At 41.7% G+C, this 27,112-nt stretch overlaps 1 protein-coding gene across 2 annotated transcripts; it reads right to left on the bottom strand.

Annotated features, from left to right (window-relative positions):
- Nucleotides 1-1,535: 1,535 nt before the first annotated feature.
- On the bottom strand, nt 1,536-25,465 carry SULT6B1 (sulfotransferase family 6B member 1). Of its 2 annotated transcripts, XM_033176019.1 has the most exons (8): nt 25,412-25,465; nt 22,473-22,578; nt 21,386-21,498; nt 17,145-17,234; nt 13,201-13,327; nt 8,282-8,376; nt 4,232-4,388; nt 1,536-1,660 (listed from the first exon to the last, which is right to left on the bottom strand). In XM_033176019.1, exons 2-8 carry the CDS (start codon nt 22,555-22,557, stop codon nt 1,536-1,538), a joined length of 792 nt encoding a protein of 263 aa, XP_033031910.1. In that variant the 5' UTR covers nt 22,558-22,578; nt 25,412-25,465. The 2 variants fall into 2 exon arrangements, with proteins under 2 accessions (XP_033031910.1, XP_033031908.1); XM_033176017.1 differs by lacking the exon at nt 25,412-25,465 and having other exon boundaries at nt 22,473-22,671.
- Between the last annotated feature and the right edge of the window lie 1,647 nt (nt 25,466-27,112).

Below are 27,112 nucleotides of genomic sequence, written 5' to 3'. Positions count from 1 at the left end.
CTCTTTCTCTCTTCCTTCCTTCCTTCCTTTTTCCCTTCCTCCCTTTCTCCCTCTCTCTCTCTTTCTTTCTTTCTTTCTCTCTCTCTCTTTGCTTCCTTCCTTTCTCCCTTCTTTTCTTTTCTTTTCTTTTCTCTCCTTCCTTTATTCCTTCCTTCCTTCCTTCCTTTCCTCCTTCCTTTTTTTTTTTTTTGACAAAGTCTCGCTCTGTTGCCCAGGCTGGAGTGCAGTGGCATGATCTCAGCTCACTGCAACTTCTGCCTCCGGGGTTTAAACAATTTTCCTGCCTCAGTCTCCCCAGTAACTGGAATTACAGGTGCACACCACCACACCCTGCTAATTTTTGCATTTTTAGTAGAGATGAGGTTTCCCCATGTTGGCCAGGCTGGTCTTGAACTCTTGACCTCAAGTGATCTGCCTGCCTCAGCCTCTCAAAGTGCTGGGATACAGGCATTAGCCACCTCGCCCAGCCAGTATTCTTTCTTTCTAGAACATTTTCTGTCTTCTCTTGTTGGTTCCACATGACTACTTGAGGCTCTGCGGTAGAAAAAGTCTTGATGGGCCAGGCATCATGGCTCATGTCTGTAATCCCAACACTTTGGGAGGCCAAAGCAACTGGATCACCTGAGGTCAGGAGTTCAAGACCATCCTGGCCAATATGGGGGAAACCCTGCCTCTACTAAAAATACAAAACCTAGCCGGGCGTGGTGGTGCGTGCCTGTAATCCCAGCCACTCAGGAGGTTGAGGCAGGATAATTGTTTGAACCTGAGAGGTGGAGGTTGCAGTGAGCCGAGATTGTGCCACTGCACCCCATCCTGGGTGACAGAGTGAGACTTTGTCTCAAAAAAAAAAAAAAAAAAAAGAGAAGAAAAAGAAAAAGTCTTTATGGTAAAATAACACAATCTCTTACCTTTAGCTTTGAATTAAAGATCATATTAAGTAGAAATATAAGGTCCCTTGAGAAGGGGCCTTCCTAAGGCCTACTGCAATGGCATACATGGAGCAGATGAGCAATGCATTTTTCTTGAACCAAATTAGAATGGAATTTATTGCAGAGTTGGAATTAACTCTTCCCCAACATTAAGTCTGAGATAGCCACCCCAAGTGTTTTGATGCATAGTAAGAAAGGAGTTATATTATGACGAAAGTACAGAAAATTGCGCATCATTTGGAGGCCTGTGTCATCTATGGCCAAACACAGCTCTAGGTATGTATCTGATAGTATCTGTTTACCCTCTTACGTGAACCTAGAGCACAAAATAAGTTAAAACTCCAGTGCAATGTATTAATAATAGAGTCCCTTTGAGATAGCTAAAATACCCTTTCTTGAAAAAGTTAACAAACTTTTATTTGTGCTCAAAAATTTCTGATGTTACCATTATTATTAAATTGTATTATTATTTTGTTTTGTTTTATTTAGATTTCAATATTGTTTAATTATCATTATTTGATTATTTGATTGAGTTATTTAATTATTTAAACTTAATTATTATTAAGGAAAATAAATCTAGGCCTGCTGAATTAACTGGAATCAACCCTAGCAATATGATTCATACTTCAACTTTGCTCCGAGGGAGGTGCCTGCTAAGCACTCTTTGAATTTTTCATCCATTTCCTGGTTCTGAGTTTCACTGAACAAGTTTTTCCAATCACCAACTTCACCTACAACACACAAAAAACAGTAGACCCAGATATCTGTTAGAATATTTCTTCATGCTTTTACCATTTTCAGTGCAATATTTCACTCTGATATGTTAAAATGGACACATGGAAAAAGTTTTACACTCTTTGTTTAGTTTTTTCAGATGGTGTCTCGCTCTGTTGCCCAGGCTGGAGCGCCCTGATGCGATCTCGGCTCACTGCAACCTCTGCCTTCTGGGTTCAAGCAATTCTCCCTGCCTTAGCCTACTAAGTAGCTGGGATTACAGGCACCCGCCACCACACCCGGCTAATTTTGTATTTTTAGTAGAGATGGGGTTTTGCTATGTTGGCCAGGCTTGTCTCGAACTCCTGGCCTCAGGTGATCCGCCCGCCTCGGCCTCCCAAAGTGCTGGCATTACAGGCGTGAGCTACTGCGCCCAGTCAAAAGTTTTACACTCTTAAAACCTAACGTGATTTCTGTGGTAAAGTTAACAATATCCATTGTGACTCCACAATCTGTGGTGTGGGAGGTAACATGTTTTCTTTACATCACTAGGGGGAGCCCATCAGCCTCAACGATCCCTTAACCTTACTCCTCTCCAAACACCTAGAACTTAAAATTCCACTTTTTGAGAAATGATATTTTTCTCTCTAAAGTCTCTTAAAGACTTTAAATACCCTTTGAAAGTTAACATTTTATAGCAAGTTTTCGTTAAGACCTCAGATACTGATAATTTTGCAAAAATGTATTATTTTGCCTGAGTTTGGGATGTTTGTTCTTATTGGCTGTTACCAGTAAAGAAAGTTACTTTTTTCTTAATGACCTTTTGATCATTTAGGTTGAAGTTGTAAGTTCCATATTTCACTATGTTGGCCAGGCTGGTCTTGAACTCCTGACCTCATGATCCACCCACCTCGGCCTCCCAAAGTGCTGGGATTACAGGCATGAGCCACTGTGCCCAGCCTCAGAACTTCAGTGTTTTTTACAATAAAATTTAAGCCCAACAAAATGTTTAATATATGATAGATGCCTGCTGTTAGCTGTTGTTGTCCTTGCTGGTATATGTGCTACCTCTACATCTCATTATTTCATCATATACTCAATGAAAAATAACACTGGCAATCCTTAAGCTATATTGTCACACATTTCCACAAGAACTTAGAATACTTTAATGAAATATAGTAAATATCATCCATGTCAGAGAGAGCTAATTGCCTCTCCCATAGTCATTTTCTTCCTCTTCCTTATTGACAAAACCCTTATTTTAACTGTGTAGTAATACGCCTGGCTTAAAAAAGTCACATTTCCCAGCCACCACTGCAAGGAAAGTGGCCAATGAAATGTAAGACGTCATTGGCCAGGCATGGTGGCTCACACCTGTAATCCCAGCACATTGGGAGGCCAAGATGGGTGGATCACCTGAGGTCAGGAGTTCGAGACCAGCCTGCCCAACATGGTGAAACGCCATCTCTACTAAAAATACAATAATTATCTGGGCATGGTAATGGGTGGCTATAATCCCAGCTACTCAGGAGGCTGAGGCAGGAGAATCAATTGAACCTGGGAGGCGGAGGTTGCCATGAGCTGAGGTTGCGCTACTGCACTTCAGCCTGGGTGACAGAGCAAGACTCTGTCTCGGAAAAAAAAGAAAAAGAGAGAGAGAAAGAAAGGAGTCACTGGCCAGGTGCGGTGGCTCACACCTGTAATCCAGCACTTTGGGAGAGGAGTTTGAGACCAGCCTGGCCAATATGGCAAAACCCCGTCTCTACTAAAAATACAAAAAAATTAGCCAGGCATGACAGTGCACACAAGAATCTCGTGAACCCAGGAGGCAGACGTTGTAGTGAGCCAAGATTGTGCCACTGCATTCCAGCCTGGGCAACACAGCAAGATTCTGTCTCAAAAAAAAAAAAAAAAAAAGTCACTGATGGGGCTTCCAGAAAAGTTATTTAAAGGGGGCTTGCTCAACTAATACGATTCTGCTCCTTGCCCACTCACTTTCTCCTATCTGAATTTGAACATAATAGTTGAACTTCAGCTGCTATCTTGTTTTCAGAAGGTCATCATCAGAAAGGACTCTCAACCACAGAAAGGATCCTGAAAGACGGTATGGGGCAGCCAGGCACGGTGGCTCATGCCTGTAATCCCAGCACTTTGGGAGGCCTAAGGCAGGCGAATCACAAGGTCAGATCAAGACCATCCTGGCCAACATGGTAAAATCCCGTTTTTACTAAAAATACAAAAAAAATTAACTGGGTGCGGTGGCGGGCGCCTGTTAGTGCCAGCTACTCGGGAGGCTGAGGTAGGAGAATCGCTTGAATCCGGGAGACGGAGGTCGCAGTTAGCCAAGATCGAGCCACTGCACTCCAGCCTGGGCGACAGAGCGAGACTCCATCTCAAAACAAAGAAATAAATAAAAAAAGATGGTATGGGGCTGCCAGTTACAGCTCTGGAGAGCCTATGCCCAGACCTCTTATTGAGGCAGAGAAAAATAAAACCCTATCCTATTTAAGATAAAGTTATTTGGATTACCTGTTGTGTGCATAGTCAGTCCCTAACTGATACAATCTCAGAAACCAGGGCAACTTTACCTTTGCGGAAAAGGAATGGGCCGACAGCACCGTGTGTGTCCTGAGACTTTGCACGCATTGCTTGGAAGGTGCTCTGGACTGAGATAGTTTGAATTTGTTCCCCAGTTAGAAAGAATCCCAAGAACTCAGCAATCTGTTTTATTCCAGCAGCCAGATTCTGTAAAAAAAAAAAAAAAAAAAAAAAAATTCTTAAAGATAAACTTCTGGCCGGCCGCGGTGGCTCAAGCCTGTAATGCCAGTACTTTGGGAGGCCGAGACGGGTGGATCACGAGGTCAGGAGATTGAGACCATCCTGGCTAACATGGTGAAACCCCGTCTCTACTAAAAAATACAAAAAACTAGCCGGGTGAGGTGGCGGGCGCCTGTAGTCCCAGCTACTCGGGAGGCTGAGGCAGGAGAATGACGTAAACCCGGGAGGTGGAACTTGCAGTGAGCTGAGATCCGGCCACTGCACTCCAGCTCGGGCGACAGAGCGAGACTCCGTCTCAAAAAAAAAAAAAAAAAAAAGATAAACTTCTTCCTATGGGAATTGTTCTCTGCACTAAGACAGACTTTTTAGTCATCGAAGTTATTAAGCCTAACTCCCTAGTTCATCTTATACCCCACCCTTTAAACTTTGAGTACTTTCTTCTTCTTATATCAATATTGAGATATCTCTGTAAGATACTCTGTATTGATTATACTTTGTAGTTTCAATTTATGACTCTTGTTGAACTTACCAGATATTAGTTTTTAGCATGTAAATAATGACAGTAACATTAATTCACAGGTTATAATTTTATCTAGGATGATATCATTGCATTAAAAAGCACCAACCTAGACCAGCTGAGGAAATCAATGTATTCCTATGTGCTCATTTGAATTCTCTTTTTTTCTGAATTCTATTTATAGTTAATGTTTAATTCCATTAAGAAAGTCTAATTTTTAGAATCATAAAAACTTGAAGAAATTTTCTTTTTTTTTAGAAAGAGTCTTGCTCTGCTGCCCAGGCTAGAGCGGTGCAAGGGCACCATCACGGTTCACTGCAGCCTCGACTTCCCGGGCTCCAGCAATCCTCACACCTCAGCCTTCTGACTAGCTGGAACAACAGGTGTGTGCGACCACGTCTGGCTAATTCTTGTATTTTTGTAGAGACAGGGTTTCGCCATGTTGCCCAGGCTGCTCTCAGAGTCTTTAATAGACCAGTGCACAATGTGAATCTCCAAGAGAGCGGGCTATAGAATACAGCAGTTCCTAAATCTATTTAAATAACCTCCTCCCAAACCTCAAGAAATAATTTTTAACAGCTGTGGCAACACTTGTATTCTATGGTGCACAAGTTTCAGAAACATTATTCTAAACTAGAATGAATATGTTCTTTCATATTATAAACATGCATCCTATAAACAGAAAGGGTAGATTCAATTACTTTTTTTTTTTTTTTTTTGAGACCGAGTTTCTCTCTTGTTGCCCAGGGTGGAGCACAGTGGCACGATCTTGGCTCACTGCAACCTCCACCTCCAGGGTTCCAGCAATTCTCCTGCCTCAGCCTCCTGAGTAGCTGGAATTACAGGTGCATGCCACCATATCGGGCTAATTTTTGTATTTTTAGTAGAATCAGGGTTTCACCATGTTGGCCAGGCTGGTCTCGAACTCCTGACGTCAGGTGATTCACCCACCTTGGCCTCCCAAAGTGCTGGGATTACAGGCGTGAGCCACTGTGCCTGGCCTAAACCATACATTTTTGTTTGTTTGTTTTTTGTTTTGTTTTGTTTTTTGTTTTTGAGACAGAGTCTTGCTCCACGGTCCAGGCTGGAGTGCAATGGTGCAATATCAGCTCACTGAAACCTGTACCTCCTGGGTTCAAGTGAGTCTTCTGCCTCAGCCTCCTGAGTAGTTGGGATTACAGGCGTGCACCACCACACCCAGCTAATTTTTGTATTTTCAGTAGAGACGGGGTTTCACTGTGTTGGTCAGGCTTGTCTCAAACTCCCGACCTCAGGTGATCCATCTGCCTCGGCCTCTCAAAGTGTTGGGATTACAGGCGTGAGCCACCACGCCTGGCCTAAACCACATTTTCTTTGTATAAGAATGTAATGGAAGACTGGTATTAGAAACTCAATTAAGTTAAGGAGCACTTGATACTCCCTTCTCTTTAACATGCTTTCTCCACTGCACTCTGCTTTCCTTCCTACCTCATAGCCCTTCCCTCTTCCTGGTCTCCTTTGCTGATTCCTCCTTTTTTCCCCAAACTCTTTAAATTGGTGGGCTCCGAGACTCAGTTCTTGGTCATCTTCTCTATCTATATACCCAGGTATATATTTCCACGGCTTTAAAGCACATCCAGGTGTCAGCGATGCCCAAACTTAATCTACAGCCCAGAACTCTCTGCACTTGCAAGGCTTGTATGCCCAACTGCCTACTTGACCTCTCAATTAGGATGACTAATAAATATCTCACATTTAATGTGTCCAAAACCAAACCTCTGATCTCCCTGACAGTCATTCACCTGCTGCCATCTCCTACTCAATTGATGGCAACTCAGCCCTCAATATTATTGGCCAGGCCAATAAAATTGGAGGCTTACTTGACTTCTCTCCTTCTTTTGCCACTCTCCCCTCCATCCAATTCAGCAGCAAATACTGTTGGCCCTCCCTTCAACATATATCCAGAATGCAACCTCTTCTCATGTCCCGCATGGCCCCTTCTTGGCCTGAGCCACCATCTTCCTTTGCCTCGACTATTGCAGTGCCCTCTTTACAGCCCTCCCAGCATTTGCTTTGCCTCAGTTCATTCCCACTAGCCAGAATGATCTTGTTAAAAACACATCTGCTCCAATCACTCCTCTGTTCAGATCCCACAATGGCTTCCCACTTTCCTCAAAGTGAAAGCCAGAGTCAGCGGCTTGCCATTCTATCCCTTATATTCCATCCTACCTCCTTGACTCTGTCCTCATTGGCTGTTCAGCCCTGGTTTATTTCTGCTGACCCAGGCACATCTGCTGTCTCTTAATCTCACCAGGTCTATCCCAGCTTTTGCTCCAGTTGATTCCCTCTGCCAGAAATGCTCTCCTCCAATTACCTACTTGGCTCACTCCCCCACTTCCTTCAGATCTTTGCTCAAATCACATCCTCTCAATAAATTCTCTCCTAACTTTCCTGTTCCTTTTTTTTTGTTTTGTGATACAGGATCTCACTCTGTCACCCAGGCTGGAGTGTGGTAGTCTAATCATGGCTCACTGCAGCCTCCACCTCCTAGGCTCAAGTGATCCTCCTGTCTCAGCTTCCTGAGTAGCTGGTACTACAGGTGCATGCCTAATTTTTTAAAATGTGCCCAGGGTGGTCTCGAACTCCTGGTCTGAAGTGATCCCCCTGCCTCGGCCTCCCAAAGTGGTGGGATTGTAGGTATGAGCCACCATACCAGCCTGAGCACCATATTTTACACTGGAATGTGTCCAATCCTTCCCCATGCCTTGTACCCCAGTATTTTTAATTTTCCTTCACTAGATATGCTGTTTCTTTTTTTCTCACATACTATATACATTTTAAAAATTATTGTGTTTATTATGTATCATTCTTTCTTTCCACCTTCTCCAACTGGCATGTAAGTTACTACAGGGCAGTGATCTTTGGTCTGTTCATTGATGTATCACCAGGGCCTAATTGGTGAGCAATCACTTACTAGATACTTGTTACATCAATAAACAATTTTTAAAAAATAACTTGACTGGAAAAATTTTCACAATAAAATTTATGTTCAATTAAATCTACTGAGACCTACCTATTTGTTGTTGTTGTTTTTTTTATTACGAATTTGAGCTATCCATCATAAAGGGAAAATAAAGCAGTCACTTTTAGTAATAAGTTGCTAAGCATTATTTTATTTCTGTTAAATAAACAACCTAAGCATGTATGCATGGTTTGAGTTTTCTTTTCTAGCACTGTACCATATATCTGGAATATTTTAAAAAATTGAACACCATATTTGTTCACACAATCAGACATTATAAGTAAGTGCTCTATGTTGTAGTTTACAAGAAGTTTTGCTCTAAAATATCAATAATAATCTCACCTCTTTCAGGTCTTCATACAATACAAACTTAACATTGTCGCCATCAAGATGTTTGTTCCAACTGATTGCAAAATCAAAATAGCTTCCCCAAGAAACTAAAAACACAGTAGGGAAGACTTTAAGAAATGTTGAATAATAGAGGTTAAAATGATAGTTAATTTATGCTATAAAATATAAACTATACATATGTGTATATGCTCGAGATATGTTTATGTTATTATAAATGCCTACCACCAAAAGGTGACAGAAATCAGTCCCATTGTCTAAATTTCTATTTATTTTCTTATCTTTTGGAAAGTTTTTCATAAATAACACAAAATTAAGCAAATTACAAAATGATTTATAAAAACTACAAGACATTCATGAATATTTAGGTGGATAAAAAAAATTCAGAAATAGTGAATGACACATGAAACCCTAGAGAGATAATGCCAGAAAGAAATGATGAAAAAGACATTTTCTAGGCCGTCATTGTTCAATAAAAATGTAATGCTAGCCATATATGTAATTTTAAAAAAACAAATGACATTAATTTTAATGTTTTACTCCACTTAACCCAATTTATCAAAAATATTATTCCATCATGTAATCAACAAAAATTTATGAGTGAAGCATTACATTCTTTTTTTTTTTTTTTTTTTGATAAGGAGTCTTGCTCTGTCGCCCAGGCTGGAGTGCAGTGGCTGGATCTCAGCTCACTGCAAGCTCCGCCTCGCGGGTTTATGCCATTCTCCTGACTCAGCCTCCTGAGTAGCTGGGACTACAGGCGCCCGCCACCTCGCCCGGCTAGTTTTTTGTATTTTTTTAGTAGATACAGGGTTTCACCGTGTTAGCCAGGATGGTCTCAATCTCCTGACCTTGTGATCCGCCCGTCTCAGCCTCCCAAAGTGCTGGGATTACAGGCTTGAGCCACCGTGCTCGGCCGCTTTACAGTCTTTTAATATTCTAAATCTTCAAAAGCCATTGAGTATGAGACATATACTGAGAATCTCAATTTGGATGCTAAATTTTTATTGAAAATACTTGATGTATGTTTAGATTTAATAAAACTTACAGTTTAAAAAGTATATTTACATACCCAACTTATTACACTTACTTAAAAGTTTTCCAGTAGGCCAGGCATGGTGGGTCACGCCTGTAATTCCAGCTCTTTGGGAGGTCAAGGCGGGTGGATTGCCTGAGCTCTGGAGTTGGAGACTAGCCTGGGCGACATGATGAAACGCTGTCTCTACTAAAATACAAAAAAATAGCTGGGCTTGGCGGCCTGCACCTGTAATCCCAGCTACTCGGGAGGCTGAGGCAGGAGAATTGCTTGAACCTGGGAGGCAGAGGTTGCAGTGAGCCGAGATTGTGCCACTGCACTCTAGCCTGAGCAATAGAGTGAGACTCCATGTCCAAAAAAAAAAAAAAAAAAGTTTTCCAGTAACTGAATTGTATATCCATTAAAAATTTTGAATTAATTCAAATTTTTTAAAATGAAAAATTTAGTTATTTAGCACCAGTCCCATTTCAAGTCCTCAGTTGTCACATATGGTTAGTGGCTACCACATTGGACAGTGCGGATGTAGACACGGATCAGCTGTGCTGTTTACTAGCTGTGTGACTTTGAGCAACTCCTAAAACTCCTTGTACCTTAGATTCCTCATCTGTAAAATGGGGCATTATGAGATTTAAATGAATTAACACATGTCAAATGCTAAAAACAGTGCCTGCTTCACTATAACACTCAATAGCCTTTTCTTTTTTTTTTTTTGAGATGGAGTCTTGCTGTGTCACCCAGGCTGGAGTGCAGTGGTGTGATGTCGGCTCACTGCACCTTCTGCCTCCTGGGTTCAAGCAATTCTCCCGTCTCAGTCTCCTGAGTAGCTGGGACTACAGACACACGCCACCATGCCTGGCTAACTTTTGTATTTTTGGTAGAGATAGGGTTTCACCATATTGGTCAGGCTGGTCTCGAACTCCTGACCTCAGGTGATCACCTGCCTCGGCCTCCCAAAGTGCTGGGATTACAGGTGTGAGCCACCCCACCCGGCCTCAATAGCCATTACTATTATTATCATTACTATTATTAATAATATAATTATTATCACGATCATTGTTATCATGAAGCCCTTGCTTTGAGCCAGGCAGTTTCTATGTGTTTTATTTGCTGTCACAAATACTGTAAGCTGTCCACACAACATCCAATACATCCTCTTTTTTGTTGCTAATCAAACCCTGATTATTTGGGTCTAAGCTGGTCATGACAATTCTGTTTCTTGATTTCCTGCCTTCCTCAGAGCTGTAAGTGGCCACATGAAATGGTTCCGCCCAGTGAGACACAAGCAAGAGTCTGCTGGAAGGTTTCTGGCAAAACTATTGCTGTGTGGAGCTAAGGAACACATTTGGCTACTGCTATCCTTCCTCCTTCTTCATGACTGAAAGGTGATGATTGGAAGGATAGTAGCCAATTTCAGGGTCTACTGCAAAAAGTGTGAGAGAGAGGCCAAGGGAATATCAGAGGTGCAGGCCAGTGATCCCAGGAACCAGCCACCTACCTTCAGACTTCCTGTTAAATGAGAAAAACAAATCTCTCCAAGGATGGACAGGGAAACAGAGACTCCCTAAAATAGATGGTCCCACTGATGACAAGTTTCTCATCATCATTTGCAACAACATGGAGGGAGGACATTATGTTAACCAAAATAAGCTAGACACAAAAAGAAAAATACGGAGCCTGGGAAATATAGTGAGGCTCCATCTCTACAAAAAGAAAAAAAAAATCAGCTGGTCATGGTGGTACGTGCCTGTCATCCCAGCTACTTAGGAGGCTGAAGACCACGTGAGCCCAGGAGGTCAAGGCTGCAGTGAGCCGTGCTGCTGCACTCCAGCCTAGGTGACAGAGTGAAACCTTGTCTCAAAAAAAAAAAAGAAAGAAAAGAAAAGAAAAAAAGAGAAGAAGAATACACCGTGATCTCACTTGTATGTGGAATCTTTACAAAGTCAGATACATAATAGAGAGTAGGATGGTGGTTACAGGGGTGGAGAAGGGCAGGAAATGGGAAGACATAAGTCAAAAGGTACAAACTTGTTACGTAGTTATGAATGATTCAGTTATGAGTATCTTGAGATCTAATGTACAGCATGAGGATGACAGTTAATGACAGTTAATGATTTTATACCATATAATATTTGTTAAAAGAGTAGATTTTAGGTGTTCTTACTAAACACAAAAAAGGTAATTGTGTGACATGATGGAGATGTTAATTTGCTTGATTGTATTAATCATTTCATTATGTATGTGGTGAAATATCATGTTGTACACCTTAAATATATACAACAAAAATAATTTTAAAAAGCAGTCCTCTTAGAGTGAACTGACAACAGCTTCTCCTCTAGGGTCATTGGGTTTTAATATCCAGTTTATTACACTGTAGAGACTCAAAGAAGCCACTAATAAAAGGAATCAGTTACTGGTCTCTGGCCACTATACTCATGGATATAGAGTCACTGCTACTTATAAGCATTGGCAAGTGATTTAACTTTTTTTTTCTGAGATGGAGTTTCACTCTTGTTGCCCAGGCTGGAGTGCAATGGTGCCTTATCTGCTCACTGCAACCTCTGCCTCCTGGATTCAAATGGTTCTCCTGCATCAGCCTCCCAAGTAGCTGAAATTACAGGCATTAGCCACTCCACCTGGCTAATTTTGTATTTTTATTTCTTTATTTTTTATTTTATTTTATTTTATTTTATTTTTTGTGTTGAAGTTTTGCTCTGTCACCCATGCTGGAGTGTAGTTGATCAATCTCGGCTCACCGCAACCTGCGCCTCCTGGGTTCAAGCAATTCTTCTGCCTCAGCCTCCTGAGTAGCTGGGATTACAGGTATGCACCTCCACACCTGGCTAATTTTTGTATTTTTAGTAGAGACGGGGTTTTGCCATGTTGCCCAGACTGATCTCAAACTCCTAACCTCAAGTCATCCACCCACCTCGGCCTCCCAAAGTGCTGGAACTATGGACGTGAGCTATTGTACCCGTCTGATTTATATTTTGATTAGTTTCCTCATCTGTACAATGGAGCTAATACCACCTTACTCATAGTTTGTTGTAAATCTTAAATAAAGTAATGCATAGACAACCCCTACTTTAGCACCTGGAGCATTAGTAGACACTTGTAGTTATCAATAAACCAGAGACAAAATATCAACACGTTTAACAAAAACTTATTTCTTACAAAAACTTATTTTCTTTCTAGCAAAGAAGTAGCTTAGGTACAGTAGCTCAGTGTCATGTGTCATGTGTCATGGTTTTTATCAATGTTATATAGTGACAAGGAAGTTAACTACAAATGGTCTTCTACATCACTCTCTGTTAAAGCTCTCTTTGGTCAGTCTGTACTCATAGTCAACATATGACTTGTCCAAATTAGTTTGCTTTTTTTGTTTTGTTTTGTTTTTTGTTTTGAGATGGAGTCTCGCTCTGCCAAGCTGGAGTGCAGTGGCACCATCTCAGCTCACTGCAACCTCTACCTCCTGGGTACAAGCGATTTTCCTGCCTCAGCCTCCGGAGTAGCTGGGACTACAGGTGTGTGCCACCACGCCCGGCTAATTTTTTGTATTTTTAGTAGAGACAGGGTTTCACTGTGTTAGCCAGGATGGTCTTGATCTCCTGACCTCGTGATCCACCTGCCTTGACCTCCCAAAGTGCTGGGATTACAGGCGTGAGCCACCGCGCCCAGCCCCAAATTAGTTTTTAAAACAGCAATGCATTTAATTGTGGGATGCACAGAACTAATGGTGCTATAACAGTTCATTTAAATGTAACTTTTTGGTTCCCAGATCTACCTAAATCTTCTTCCTTTATCCTAAAACACATTTGGGTTTTCACATTTATGTGGTCATCTGTTCAAGTAAGAAGAATTCTTTTACCAACAGCCATACCTTGTCCTTTCATGAACTGTCTGAAGAATTCATCCCAAGAGCAATAGCTTGGAATATCGGGGACATCGTTATGGAAATGGAAAAAAGATACTGCCGTATCTTTGGGGTTTCGAAAGATCACCAATATCTAGGGAGCAAAAACTGAGTTAATTTATTTAGGTCTATGTTTTGAAATCTGGAAAATTGACAGAGCGAGGAATATCATGTCCACTCGTATATTACATAATTGTGTTAATATAGAGAGAAAGAATGACAGTAGAAAACTGAGGAACAGGAGGTGGCTGATGGGGAAATCTGGGGAAAGGAGAGAAAGAAAGAAGAAGAAAAAGATTGATATTGTAGCAGAGGATTCTTGCTAATGAATTTAGGCAACAAGATGCATGGAAGATGTAAAAAGGAAAAAAAAGACCAAGCTCACTAGGATAATCACAAAAGTATGACCTGAAAGTTTAAACCCCCAAATAAAAATTGCAAATAATGTTAAGGACGACAAAAATAATGTATTAGAGTTGGTGAGAGAAGATTAAAGAATGACAAAGCCCACTCTTCGTGTATGATGTTCATGGGTGAGTAGATGACACAGAATGTCTGAATTCCTGTATCTGTCTTCTCTGATGAGGAAAGTGTTCCTTTGGATGAGTAGCATGAAATAAACATTGTAAAGAACAAACTGAAATCCCAGGGAACTAAAAGGTTGTAGAGGCTCACACGTCTGCTCCAAGTTCAGCCTTCTGGCCTGAAGCCTTCCATTTCAAGAACTGAGGAAACTGGAGGACACATGATCCAGCATGTTCCTGAATTCGAAGGAATCCGAAAACATGTGAGGCCAGACAACTAGAACAGGCAGAAGTCATTTCCCTTTCAGAAAGGGGAAAGATGTGGATTTTGCAAAGTGCAGATTTGTGATATTCACTTTCATTTGGGAGAAGTCTAGAATTGACTAAAAACAAGATTTGGGGCCATGTAAAGGAGGAAACTAACCAACGAGGCAACATGGATCCTCTAACAACAAGTCAGTTAACACCTGGATTTTATCAACATAGTTTTAGTTTAGTAGGTGGAGTAGCTTATGCTTTCTCCTACAAAAAAAGTAAGAATGTAAGCCAGCAGCAGGAGCAGTTAGGCATATGAAACTCACTGGCGGCTGGGCGTGGTGGCTTACGCCTGTTATCCCGGCACTTTGTGAGGCTGAGGCAGGTGGATCACTTGAGGTCGAGTTCAAGACCAGCCTGGCCAACATGGAAAAACCCTGCCTCTACTAAAAATACAAAAATTAGCCAGGCGCAGTGTTGAGCACCTGTAGTCCCAGCTACTCAGGAGGCTGAGGCAGGAGAATTGATTGAACCTAGGAGACGGAGGTTGCTGAGATCGTGCCATTGCACTGCATCCTGGGCAACAGAGCAAGACTCCATCACAACAACAACAACAACAACAACAACAACAACAACAAACTGACTGGGTATAAATAGTTAATTAACTAATGTAAACCTGCTGGGAGGTTTTTAATAAGCCCTTCCACTATCTTGGCTGGGTCATAGTTAATATTTTAATTAATGATTTAGGTAAAGATATAGAAGCTATATTTACCAAATTTGTAAATAACATGACAGTGGGAGGGAGTCAGGATATCAAAATACCTTGTCTGCCTGAAGAATTTAACACTAACAGGATAAAATTGAGTAGAGATCAATGGGTCTGGGTCTTGTCTTGTGCTTAGATGTAACACTCATCCCTGCCGCCAGTCCAAATATAGTAGATTCTTGTCATTTGAGGGTTTTATATTTGAGGCTTTACCACTCAATTGGCCTGGCTAGTAGCAATCTGTAAGTTTACAAAGACGTAAGTTTACAAAGACGTAAATTTAAACTTGAGGGCTAATTGGCTGGAGTATGAACAAATTCCACACATCAACGTCTTACCTCCCTGCTGTTGCTCTTGTTTTTTGTTGTTGTTTTTGAGACTGGGTCTGACTCTGTCACCCAGGCTGGAGTGCAGTAATGTGATCTCGCTTACTGCAACCTCTGCCTCCTGGGCTCAAGCAATCCTCCACCTCAGCCTCCCAAGTAGCTGGGACCACAGCAGTGCACCACCATGCCCAGCTAATTTTTGTATTTTTTATAGAGACGGGGGTCTCACTATGTTACCCAGGCTGGTCTTGAACTCCTGGGCTCAAGTGATCCTCCTGCCTCGGCCTCCCAAAGTGCTGGGATTACAGACGTGAGCCACTGCATCCAGTCCTTGTTGCTCTCTACTTGCTCTTGTATTCTTACAAATGTGAAACTCTGTTCAAAAGCCTGCGTGCCCCAAGTCCAACGCTTTATAAATTACTTCAGCTCTGTTTATTATGGAGACTCTAAGGAAAAATGTGTTAACTGCATTAAACGGGGGAAATTATGTGTTAAAGTGGTATTTCAGTCTTTACAAATACACAATACAAGGAAAAACTGATTAACAGCGCTATTCAAAGCTGGCTTAGGGGATACCGGAGATCTTTTATCATTGGAGGTGCTCAATCATGGTCCAGCTGCTTAGTGGAATTCAAACACTCGATGGAAATTAGCACAGATGACCTTTAAGATATTTTCCCATTTTAAGCTACTAGGATTCTTGTATCATGGCCACAAAGCTGCTCATTGTAAACCTCCACTTCCCTAAGGTTTGCTTTCCTACTCTTCCTTTCTTATTTTGCTTCCCCTCCTGTCTCTTACCATTGAAACTGTAGTTATCTTAACAGTTTTCCTCTTTTGCCTTTCTTTGCTCTTATCTCACTAGTCTCCCATTCTTGCTAGCATTCAGCAGGAGTTTAATTTTTTTTTTTTTTTTTTTCAGACAAGGTCTCGCTCTGCCACCCAGGCTGGAGAGCAGTGGTGAGATTTTGGCTCACTGCAACCTCTATCTCTTGGATTCAAGTGATTCTCCTACCTCAGCCTCCCAAGTAGCTGGGATTACAGGCACGTGCTATCACCCCTGGCTATTTTTAGTAGGTTGGTGCAAAAGTAATTGGGGTTTTTGCCATTAAAAGTAATGTTTTTGTAGAAATGGGGTTTCACCATGTTGGCTACGCTGGTCTCAAACTATTGACTTCAAGTGATTTGCCCACCTTGGTCTCTCAAAGTGCTGGGATTAGAAGCATGAGTCACCACACCCTGCAGGGAGTTTAAATCTTGATTGTAACTAATTCAAATCATTTTCTTCTGAGACAGAAAAAAGGCACCAAGAAATAAGGAATGGAGGGGAGACCAGGTGAGAGGAAACAGAAAGAGTTGGGTAAAAACTAGTAATTACAAGAAATATATCAATACTGATTAATAAAAAAAATTTTTAAACAAATGGTAAGAACAGCCAAAGCACATACAGTTCTGTATGCATGCTGTGAAGTTTGTTACTATATGTGAAATTCAAAAATAAAATAGTTTTAGCCAGGCATGGTGGCTCATGCCTGTCATCTCACCACTTTGGGAGGCCTTGGTAGCAGAAGGATTTCCCAAGGCCAGGAGTTCAAGGCCAGCCTGGGCAACATAGTGAGATGCTGTCTCTATAAAATTTTTAAATATATTTGAAAAAATAGTTTTAGTTCTCAAGTAAATAGTGCTCACCAGAAAGAAACAAAGGAACAATTTTTTTTTCTCATTTTACTAGATTGTATTTTTTGTGTGTGTTTTTGAAACGCTCTAAATATTCTAGCGGGATTCGGAAAATTATTCACTGTAAAACAGATTATAAAATACATTTTATTCTATGCATATGTTTTATATCCTTGTTGAAAATGCATTTGACTTGACTGCAACTATAGCAAATATACGTCAAGAAAGAAACAAAAAAATTAAATGTCACACTTCATTTACTAAGCTTCTATGAGGAGGAACAAACTCATGTTATACTTCCAAAAACTAATATCTATACACAGAAATTTCAAAGAATTATCAGTAGGAAAGGACACTCACCTTGGCTTTATTCTTGAAGATAGACCCAGGTAATTTGTCATAGTGGAGGTGAGTTGCCAAAATCCTTGGTGATGGAAAGCCTTTCATTCTCTTAAAAATATACACAAACAGGTGAAAATGTGCGTGTGTGTGTGTGTGTGTGTGTTGAATCACTCCTAGGTTTGGTATCTAAATGACAGTTTCCAGCACTACTGTCACTATATCTTCTCCTCCTCCTCCAATTTTTCTTTCTTTCTTTTTTTTGAAACAGAGTCTCACTCTGTCGCCCAGGCTGGAGTGCAGCGGTGCGATCTCAGCTCACTGCAACCTCCACCTTCCAGGTTCAAGCAATTCTCCTTTCTCAGCCTCCCGAGTAGCTGGGATTACAGGTATCCACCACCATGACCAGCTAATTTTTGTATTTTTAGTAGAACAGGGTTTCGCCATGTTGGCCAGGCTGGTCTGAAACGCCTTACCTCAGGGGATCCACCCGCCTCAGCCTCCCAAAGTGCTGGGATTACAGGCGTAAGCCACCACGCCTGGCCAATTTTTCTTTATTTCTGTTTTCTTACTTTGTGGAGATGAGGAATGAAGAATCATAGATAAACAAATAATTAAAATATTCTTGAATTTCTTTGTTGTACCCTGCTTACCATTTCCCAATCATTTTTGTAATTTTAAAAAAAATTACACAATCGTATCAAATCCCTTTTATTCAAGACCGCTCATAATCTGAAATATACACTTTCAGCCAGGCACAGTGGCCCACGCCGGTAATCCCAGCACTTTGGGGAGGCCGAGGTGGGCGGATCACGAGGTCAGGAGATTGAGACCATCCTGGCTAACACGGTGAAACCCCATCTCTACTAAAAACGTAAAAAATTAGCCGGGCGTGGTGGTGGGCACCTGTAGTCCCAGTTACTCAGGAGGCTGAGTCAGGACAATGGTGTGAACCCGGGAGGCAGAACTTGTAGTGAGCCGAGATTGTGCCACTGCACTCCAGCCTGGGCGACAAAGCAGGACTCCGTCTCCAAAAAAAAAAGAAATACACACTTTCATTTAATTTGGATCTCTTCTATATTCAAGGTCTTTAACAGAAATAATGAAATCTTTCCACAGTTCCTGCAAATCCATTTTTAACATTTAAATATTTCTGTTTAACCAGCTAAAACTCTAGGCAATAAAATATCTCAATAGAACCTGAAAGTGCAGAGTTACTTAAATGTCTGAGAAATGTTTTATGAGAGAAATATATTGTCAGTATATGGACTAAGGTGATTCTTTTTTTGTAATCTATTTCTATAGATAATTTTGAAGATAAAATTATCTATTTAATCTGCCAGGATTAAGGGTTTTCACTTACAATCAGACCATTAGTATATGTTATGCAGGGAAGTAAGGCTTCAAGTTTTTAGTCCCACATCTGTAGAGGTCACTCACTGCTTGGTTGCAGCTACAATATAATTACTCATTGTAAGTGATAAAAGGATATTCAGATGTTTGTAGCCAATTGTTCTGTAAAAACTTAGTGGAGGCCGGGCGTCCTGACCAACATGGTGAAACCCCGTCTCTACTAAAAATACAAAAAATTAGCTGGGTGTGGCGGCGTTTGCCTGTAGTCCCAGCTACTCAGGAGGCTGAGGCAGGAGAATCACTTGAACCCGGGAGGCGGAGGTTGCAGTGAGCTGAGATCGCGCCACTGCACTCCAGCCTGGGCGACACAGTGAGACTCTATCTAAAAAAAGAAAAAAAAAAACTTAGTGGAGATCTCAGCTCAAGCAAGGGGACAAAAAATGAAATTTTAAAAATAAAACACACTTTAAATCAATGGTATGGGCCCAAGTGGTGACTAGCAGTGTAAAATCTCATTCACATCAAACTGTACTTTTAAACATTTGAAGTATTTTCATACTCATTCACAACAATCCTCTCAGGTAGATATTATAACCCCCATTTTAGAGATTAAGAACAGGCTTTGAGGTTTTAAGCACTTTGTGCAAAATTGCACAGGTGTTTATTTTCAGATTAAGTTATAGAGTGTGGTTTCCACGAAACTTTATGGCCAAAAAATCATGTACAGACACATGAGAAATGGTAAAGTTACTAAAAGGATTAGAAAAGCACCCAAGGGAAAAATGGAAGTCAACTGTAATAAAATTAGATAGCTACATAATATATACTACTATGTTCATTAAAATGTATAATATAGCCCAAGTGTGAGCAAAGACTAGATACCTTATTTAAGGAAAAATATGTATTCCAGAAAAGCTCTCTGTAAAGCAAATAATTGTCAAGTGAAGTTCATTTCACTGATTTCCATTTAAAAATAAAGGGCATATTGGCCAAGCGTGGTGGCTCACGCCTGTAATCGCAGCACTTTAGGAGGCTGTGGGGGGTGGATCACTTGAGGTCAGGAGTTTGAGAGTAGCCTGTCCAATGTGATGAAACTCTGTCTCTACTAAAAATACAAAAAATTAGCCAGGCATGGTGGTGCACAACTGTAATCCCAGCTACTCGGGAGGCTGAGGCAGGAGAATCGCTTGAACCCAGAAGGTGGAGGTTGCAGTGAGAGGAGATCGCACCATTGCACTCCATCCTGAGTTACAGAGTGAGACTCCATTTCAAAAAGAGAGAGAGAGAGAGAGAGAGAAATTGAAATCTGGATAAATGTTGGCATCATTTCTAAAGGTGATGTTAAACACTCTCCTTAGTAAAAAGTTAGGCAAAGACCTGGACAGGGGAAGTCTATGGGGCTTTTCCTTATTTCCTACCTAGGACAAAGCTTCTTACTGCCCCTGTTGGCCCATCCTAGGTTCCTGGGCCCATCTTGGCTGAGCCTTCATCAGGTTTGCTTTGGCCCAAATGACCCTCTCTGGTCTGTTTTTGCCGACCAGATCCAGGACTCGGCACTTACCTCCAAACCACTCTCCTCTGAGTCCCTGAACACCTATCTCCTTTACCATGTATTTTTGTGCTACTTTGGCCTAATCCTTGGAAATGGACTTCCTTCCACCTAGGTTCCAACTTTCAAATTTGTATTTGTCATCATGCCACCGTCTCAGTCACCTTCCAGAAGCTGTTCCCTAAGTCCCAATCTAGTGGCTTTATGCTTAGTAACTGAGTTCTGTCTGCCTGTTGGGAGTCTTGGTGGTGAACATTTCTGAAAGTTTTACTGAGACTGTGGTTCCCCCTTGAACACAGCCTTCGCTTCCCAGCTGCATTCTGGTGTGTCTAGGAGTGGGGAGGGGCTGTCTTCCATGTCCTTTTTCTGTCCAAGCACTGAAGTCCTGAGGCAGATCCTCCTCCCACTCCTTTCTTGCCTTCCCTGGGCAGGGAGTAGAGCATCCTATCTCACACCCAAGTCCCAGTTAGTTGTATTGGGAAGGTAAGTAATAACAGCTAGGGTGACCTGTTATCCCCTTCACACACATCAGTGGCTTATTCTCTTAGCTAATGCTTGATTTCTTCCCGTCCCTTACACACACACGAATCATAACTGAGATAGGGAAATCAAAAATCACTGGGTGCGGTGGCTCATGCCCATAATCTCAGCACTTTGGGAGGCCAAAGTGGGAGGATCACTTGAGCCCAGGAGTTCATTACCAGCCTGGCAATGAAATGAAACCCTGTCTCTACAAAAAAAATTTAAAAAAATTAGCCAGTGTACTGGCATGTGCCTGTAGTCCCAACTACTCAGTAGGGTGAAGCAGGAGGATCACTTGAGCCCAGGAGGTCAAGGCTGCAGTGAGCCATGATCATACCACTGCACTACAGCCTGGGCAATGAAGTGAGACTCCATTTCAAAAAAAAAAATCATGCCTTACTAGGAAAAGACTGGTGATTCCTACTACCATCCTGCACAGGTCCATGTCTTCAGAGATGAGGCTTTTCTGTTCATTTCCTGAGGTTTCTCAGCTGACTTTTCCCCTACTTAAAATAAAAAGAACAAAAAACAGGCTGGCTATACAGTATAGTTGTTAAAAGCTCAAACTAGAAAACCGGTTCAAATCTTGGCTCTATCATTTATTAGTCCCTTGACATTGGGCAAGTCCCTAGCAGTTCTATCTTTTGTGAAATGGTAATAAGGTTCTTTTGCAAAAAATGAGATGATACCTGAACCGTGCTGAGGATATGGTAGGCACACAGTAAATTGTGATAATTATTAGTATTGCACTTTCTAAACTGAAAACTAAAGAATCCCCAAACTGGAAGAAATCTTTCTATGATAATTTGCTGTAAAGTTAAAGGCTGTTTGTACTAACCTGATATTTATCTGAATCCCCACATTCAAGAACTGGGAATTCTGGATATTCATACTTTTTTTTAGAAACAGCAAATATTAATTCATGGACAATATGGAGAATCCAGTTTGAACCTATCAGAAAAATCAGAGAATAAAAACTCATTACGGAGTCTTGATGTAACAAAAGCACGTTACTTTAGCATATACATGATAAAAATTAAAATCTACAACCATTCCCTGATGTGTATATTTAGGTCTTCTGTGTTTGAAATAACTTGGACTATGGAAAGATAATGGTTTGATGGAAAACAGCATTTACCTATAATTAGTATAAAATTCAACTTATTTCTCAGATGTCTCCTTTAACAAGGGACAATGCTTCATTTCGAATCTAGAATATGTTTCTTATAGAAGAATGTTATGTTATAGAAAGTTTATTATAAGTTATTTATATTATTTTACATTAAATTAATACATATTTTCTACAGGAATCTATAATTTTGATTTTATGAAAACACAGCATCAGTTAAGAAAAAACATATTAAATGAGGTTAGCTTTAATAAACAACAGTAAAAAGAATCAAAAGGAAATGGTAGAAAGCAGGATAATTTAGATTCTTCAAGTTTTATTTTCCATTGATGAAGGATCTTTGTAAAAGTGATTGGAGAAACTGACGGAGCAGTATTTGATCCTGAAAAATAATTTGTAACATGGAAATCATCATGTAAAGTATAGAAGTGGCTGTGCTTTTGTCCAGCCAGAAATCAAGACAAAATCACTGCTACTGTCACTGCTCCTTGCCAACTGAACTTTCCCTCATTCATGCAACTCCCTTCCAGGCCCGTCAACTATCCCCTTCCGCTCTCCATCCTCCATAATGGCCTTTCCGCACAGAGCTCTTCCTTCAGACACTGGGGTTTTTTAATCTAGCAATTCTATGTACTGATTATATAACCTACGTACTTAACCACGGTGGCCCTCCTCCTCACTGACGCTCAGTCAGATTCCTGCAATGAGGAACCGCCTTCGTCCCACCTTTGTCTTACACCTTCCCCAACCTACTCACTATGAGAAGTGTGCTTGTAGGAAACGACTTGTTACTTACCACACTTTGGATAAGATGCTAGCACGACGTCATCATGTCTGGCTTCGAATGTGTCCAGCGCTTGGAAAGTTTCTGAGGTGCACATGGTGATGGGGTAAGGAATCCCCTGGTAGGTGAAAAATAAGCGAGAAAGTGCAGTTTCTTTAGATTTTTCTAAAGCTTCATCAATGTACTCAATAAATTTGGATTTATCAGCCATGGTAGCTCCCTGCAAATGAACCTGTTCTGTGGCTGTCCAGGGGGAGTGATTGCTTTTAATGGAGTTGGGCAGGGGCTGGAATAAAGGGCTCCTCCCAGGCACATGAAAAAGAAATCATTTAATTCTCATCCACCCTCCCTCAACTTTTGCATATCCTCCTGGCAAAAGCTAAACCACAGGTGCAAAACAGGCTGATTATCAGGGAATATTACCCCAAGGGTTGATTACATAACCATTTAGGCAATCTGCCCAGTGAAAGTAAGAATGGGATATCCTAATAGAAGAAAATATATATTAAATATCTAACAAATAGGTATTGAATCAGGCACGCACTTTTTCTATTAGAAATTCACAGAATGAAATCTCATTTCTCTCCTGGGTTGATATATTTTTACACATATCCTATGTGGTGTGAAAGGAAGCAATGGGATTGTGAGGTAATTTGGTGGGGTGGAAAAGAGACCAAATTTGGGGGCAGTCTCGGGCACTCTCATTTACTGGCTCAATAGATTTACAAGTCTAAAGACTTGAGTTTGAACCTTGACTCTACCATTTACTAGTTGTGTTACTCTGAGCTAATGATAATATATCTCTAAAAGTTTATGTAAAATTGTTAACAGTGGAAATGTATCTGAGTTATCCCATATGGGTCTGCAGCAACCTCAATTCTTGCCTCCTCAGAGGAAAGAACTGACTGAGGGTATAAGGCAGAAAAAGAGACTGACACAAGTTTCAGAGCAGGAGTGGAAGTTTACTAAAAGCTTTAGAGCAGGAAAGAAAGGAAAGTACACTTAGAAGAGACCCAAGTGGGTGACTTGAAGAGCAAGTGCAATGTTTAACCTTGATGCTAGGCCTTCACAGGCTGGCCCACTTCTGGTATCTCACACCCCTTTCCCATGATTCTTCCCTTAGAGTGGGCTGCTCTCCTTACCCTCGGGAAGTGAGCACGTGCAGTGTGTTTAGGAAGCTGTACGCAGGCCCATCTGAGGCTTTCTTCCCTTTTCTAGTGTAGCGCCCCCAGAAGGTCAGACTATGTCATTGTGTCTCTTAATGTGCATGCTGGGGAAGTTGCTTCTCCCTGGCACATTTCCTAGGGTAGAGTCTTTCTGTAGCCGTCTTTTTCCTTTGGATAAGTTGGCTCATACTTCCCATCTCCCAGCAGCTTGGTGTGGCCCTGTGGCTAAAACAGGAAGTTGATGGCTCTCCAATCTTCTTTAGTCCCTTCCCCATACCTGGAAGGCAGATACTGTGTTGGCAAGTCAGATTTGCTAATTCAGAGGAAAGCAGCACTGAGGAAACCTGGCTCACCAGATGGCCTTGAGAAACAGAGACACCCTCCCACGACTTACACTGTATAACAAGCCTCCTTCTGACCGGTATGTGAAAGAGCATAATTGTTCATCTTGTTTGAGCCACTGAATTATTGGAGTCTCAACAATTACAATTATAATTACTCAAAAGTTATAGCAGTTTAGCCTATATCCTATCTGATACATTATCTGGGTCAAAACTTACGCTTTGGCCTCTTGATACGTCAAATATCTATAAACATAGACTATATATTTCTTATTTCTCTCCCATTCTCTTCCCCACATCTTTCTTCTTACCCTTCTTCCATTTTCCAAAGGTAATTTTTTTCACTGTATTTACCTTTCTCTTAACCAATGTTAACCAGTTAAGAAGATGACTTCTAGTTATGCTTAGTTACCTGGCTGTACCATCATTCACGTATCAGTTAAAAGGATAGCTAACATTATTGAGTACTTGCATGTACCACATCCCCTTCCAAATTGCTAAGATTACAGGAATGATTTGATGTAATTTCCTAACAGCCTTATGAAACGGGTGTTGCTTTGCTACCTTTTGCAGTTAGGTTAATTGAGGCCACAGGGGCTAAGTGACTTCTAGAGGACAAGAGGTGAGGGTTGGTGGGAGAAAAAGCAGGTTTTATTCAGAGAGCCAGCAAACAGAGAAGATGGTGAACTAGTGTTCTAAAGTACCACCTTAAATTTTAATATTGACCATAGGTTTTTTAAAGGGGAAATGCATGGCAGACATGTGGGAGTGGTACAGGATGCAGGGTCTGTATGTCTTGTTTCAATGGCTATCTTGGGTAATTGCCTGTTTGGAGGTCTGGTTGGCATTATCTTGATTTCAGCCCAAAGGTAGTGGAGAAAATGTTGCAACTCCCCTTAAGCACGAGGATTCTGCAGTTGGGGCTCTGCATCTGGTTTGTTTCAAGATTAGCTTCTGGAATTTTTTAACCAAGAAAACAATTAGATAAACATGCATTGTCAGGGGAGAATGTCTTGAGAGGGAGGGAATGAAGGGGTAAGAGGGCAGGAAAAGAAACTGAGTGATTAAAAAATATTTTAAAAGCTGAGGTTCCTGGTTACAGTTGCAGAGTCAGGCCTTGGAGGGGCTAGGATTGGAATGCAGGCAGTAGAGCTAAGTTCAGGCAGAAAGACACTTACCATGAGATCTCAGAGGGCACAGGTTTAATTGTTAGTGCCAGTGAATTCTTTGGTGCTTCTTTTTTTTTTTTTTTTTTTTTTTGAGGCGGAGTCTCGCTCTGTTGCCCGGACTGGAGTGCAGTGGCCGGATCTCAGCTCACTGCAAACTCCGCCTCCCGGGTTTACGCCATTCTCCTGCCTCAGCCTCCCGAGTAGCTGGGACTACAGGCGCCCGCCATCTCGCCCGGCTAGTTTTTTTTGTGTTTTTAGTAGAGACGGGGTTTCACCGTGTTAGCCAGGATGGTCTCGATCTCCTGACCTCGTGATCCGCCCGTCTCGGCCTCCCAAAGTGCTGGGATTACAGGCTTGAGCCACCGCGCCCGGCCTCTTTGGTGCTTCTTTACCTGCTATGAGAAACAAGGTCATGGGAATTTTTCACTGAAAAAAAAAAAAAAAAAAAAAATCTTATTTTTTGCAGAGACAGATTTTTATGACCACAAGGGCAATAAATATCCTGGGTTCTAGTGACACAGGATGGCACATCCCCGCCTGGCCCGGCTTGGCCTGGTGCCTCAGCCTGCCTGTGTTACAGCTCATTCAGTCCCCTGCCTACTCAGGCCCATGGCTCCAGGGCTGGCCCAGCCTGGCTGCTGCTTTCCATTGTGTGGGGGTGGCTGCAGGCACGAGCAGCAGGTGGAGGGCCACAGTGTTACAGTCTTTTTTGTTCCCACATTTGGAGGATCCCAAGTTCTTGTCCAGCATCCAAGAAGAATGAGGTTATGCTGTAAACTGAAGAGTGAGAAGGGCAAAGAAGGGTTTTATTGAGCAATGGAACAGCTCTCAGCAGAGAGGGGACTCGAAGAGGGTGGTCTACCGCCCTAAGGCAGGTAGTCCTCCTTAGCCTGAAGGTGGGTATGAAGAAAACTGTAATACTGTATCCCCTGCCCTCCACTGGTGTAGGGCAGCCACCCCACATGAAGGAAGGAGTGGCAGGGCCAGGCCAGCCCAGGAGCAGCAGGCTGGAGTGGGGCAATGGGACTAAAAGAGCTGTTCGCATGCTGTAACACCCCCTCTGCGGGTTGGGGTTGCTGACATCCCTGTTTGAGTGTCACCATGTTCCCCTCATCCAGACACCATTGCCCAAGGTGGAAGCAGGTTGTGGCATGGCTGGCCCAGCTGCGGGCTGAGTGTGGATCCCGCCGCAAGCACTGGATCTGGGTGGGAGCGCAAGCGAAGTGCAGCTGGGTGGGCTGGGTGCCTCCTGCAGTGGGCCCAGGGCCTGGGCAGGGGTGTTGCCAGTCTTAGAGGTTTCTGGCTGGCTAAGCAGCCAAGAAAAAACCTGCATCACTAAAACATTTTATGTAATAACAGCATTTTGGTACAAACACTATATTCTCTCTCTCTCTCTCTCTGTTTGTGTGTGTGTGTATATATATATGTATATCAATTGTAAGATGCATTCCTATTTCTGAAATGTAAACATAAGGAAACAAGTACATCTTGGAATTGAGGAAATTCTCTATGTCAACAGAAAGTGAGAGGCAGGTGGTGGATGTGTGAGAGTAGTTTTTTATCTCCATTTTACAGAGGGAAAAGAACTGACCAGAGAGGGTTCCTAGCTAGGCACTGGTATCCGGGTTTCGTTATGTAGGTGAATATTTATTTTTTAAAGAAGCAGTATGTGAAAAGGTAAAATCAGAATATCTTAGTATTTTTATATTTCTATACATCACTCCCACTTGAAGGCCTTCTTGCCTTACATAATAATGCGATATTAGCTGTAGTTGCGAAGGTATATTTAAGATTTTCCCTCCCCAAAAAAGAAAAGAGGAGAAGGACTGAACTCCTTGCCAATCTGCTTAGTGAGATTATCCTTACATTACAAAGAGTCTGTTTCCCTCTGGTCAGGTAGAATTTAAGACGTTGATTCAAACATGGTTGTTGTTGGCTTGCTTCCTAGTGAGTAAAACACTTAAAAAGACAATGGG

The sequence above is a fragment of the Trachypithecus francoisi genome, unplaced genomic scaffold (assembly GCF_009764315.1).
Source record: "Trachypithecus francoisi isolate TF-2019V2 unplaced genomic scaffold, Tfra_2.0 Lachesis_group17, whole genome shotgun sequence".
Classification (NCBI taxonomy): domain Eukaryota; kingdom Metazoa; phylum Chordata; class Mammalia; order Primates; family Cercopithecidae; genus Trachypithecus; species Trachypithecus francoisi.
The sequence above is the reverse complement of the archived record's forward strand: the minus strand, read 5'-3'. Positions and strand labels throughout refer to the sequence as shown.

Bases quoted from the DNA above. Each gene is read 5' to 3' on its own strand.
- SULT6B1 (XM_033176017.1), bottom strand. From the start codon at position 22,671: ATGGCTGATAAATCCAAATTTATTGAGTACATTGATGAAGCTTTAGAA. The intron at 21,499-22,472 runs GTAAGTAACAAG...TTTTTCTGATAG, and splicing joins AGCATCTTATCCAAAGTGTG to GTTCAAACTGGATTCTCCAT. The intron at 13,328-17,144 runs GTGAGTGTCCTT...TTTGCTCCCTAG, and splicing joins TCTTCAAGAATAAAGCCAAG to ATATTGGTGATCTTTCGAAA.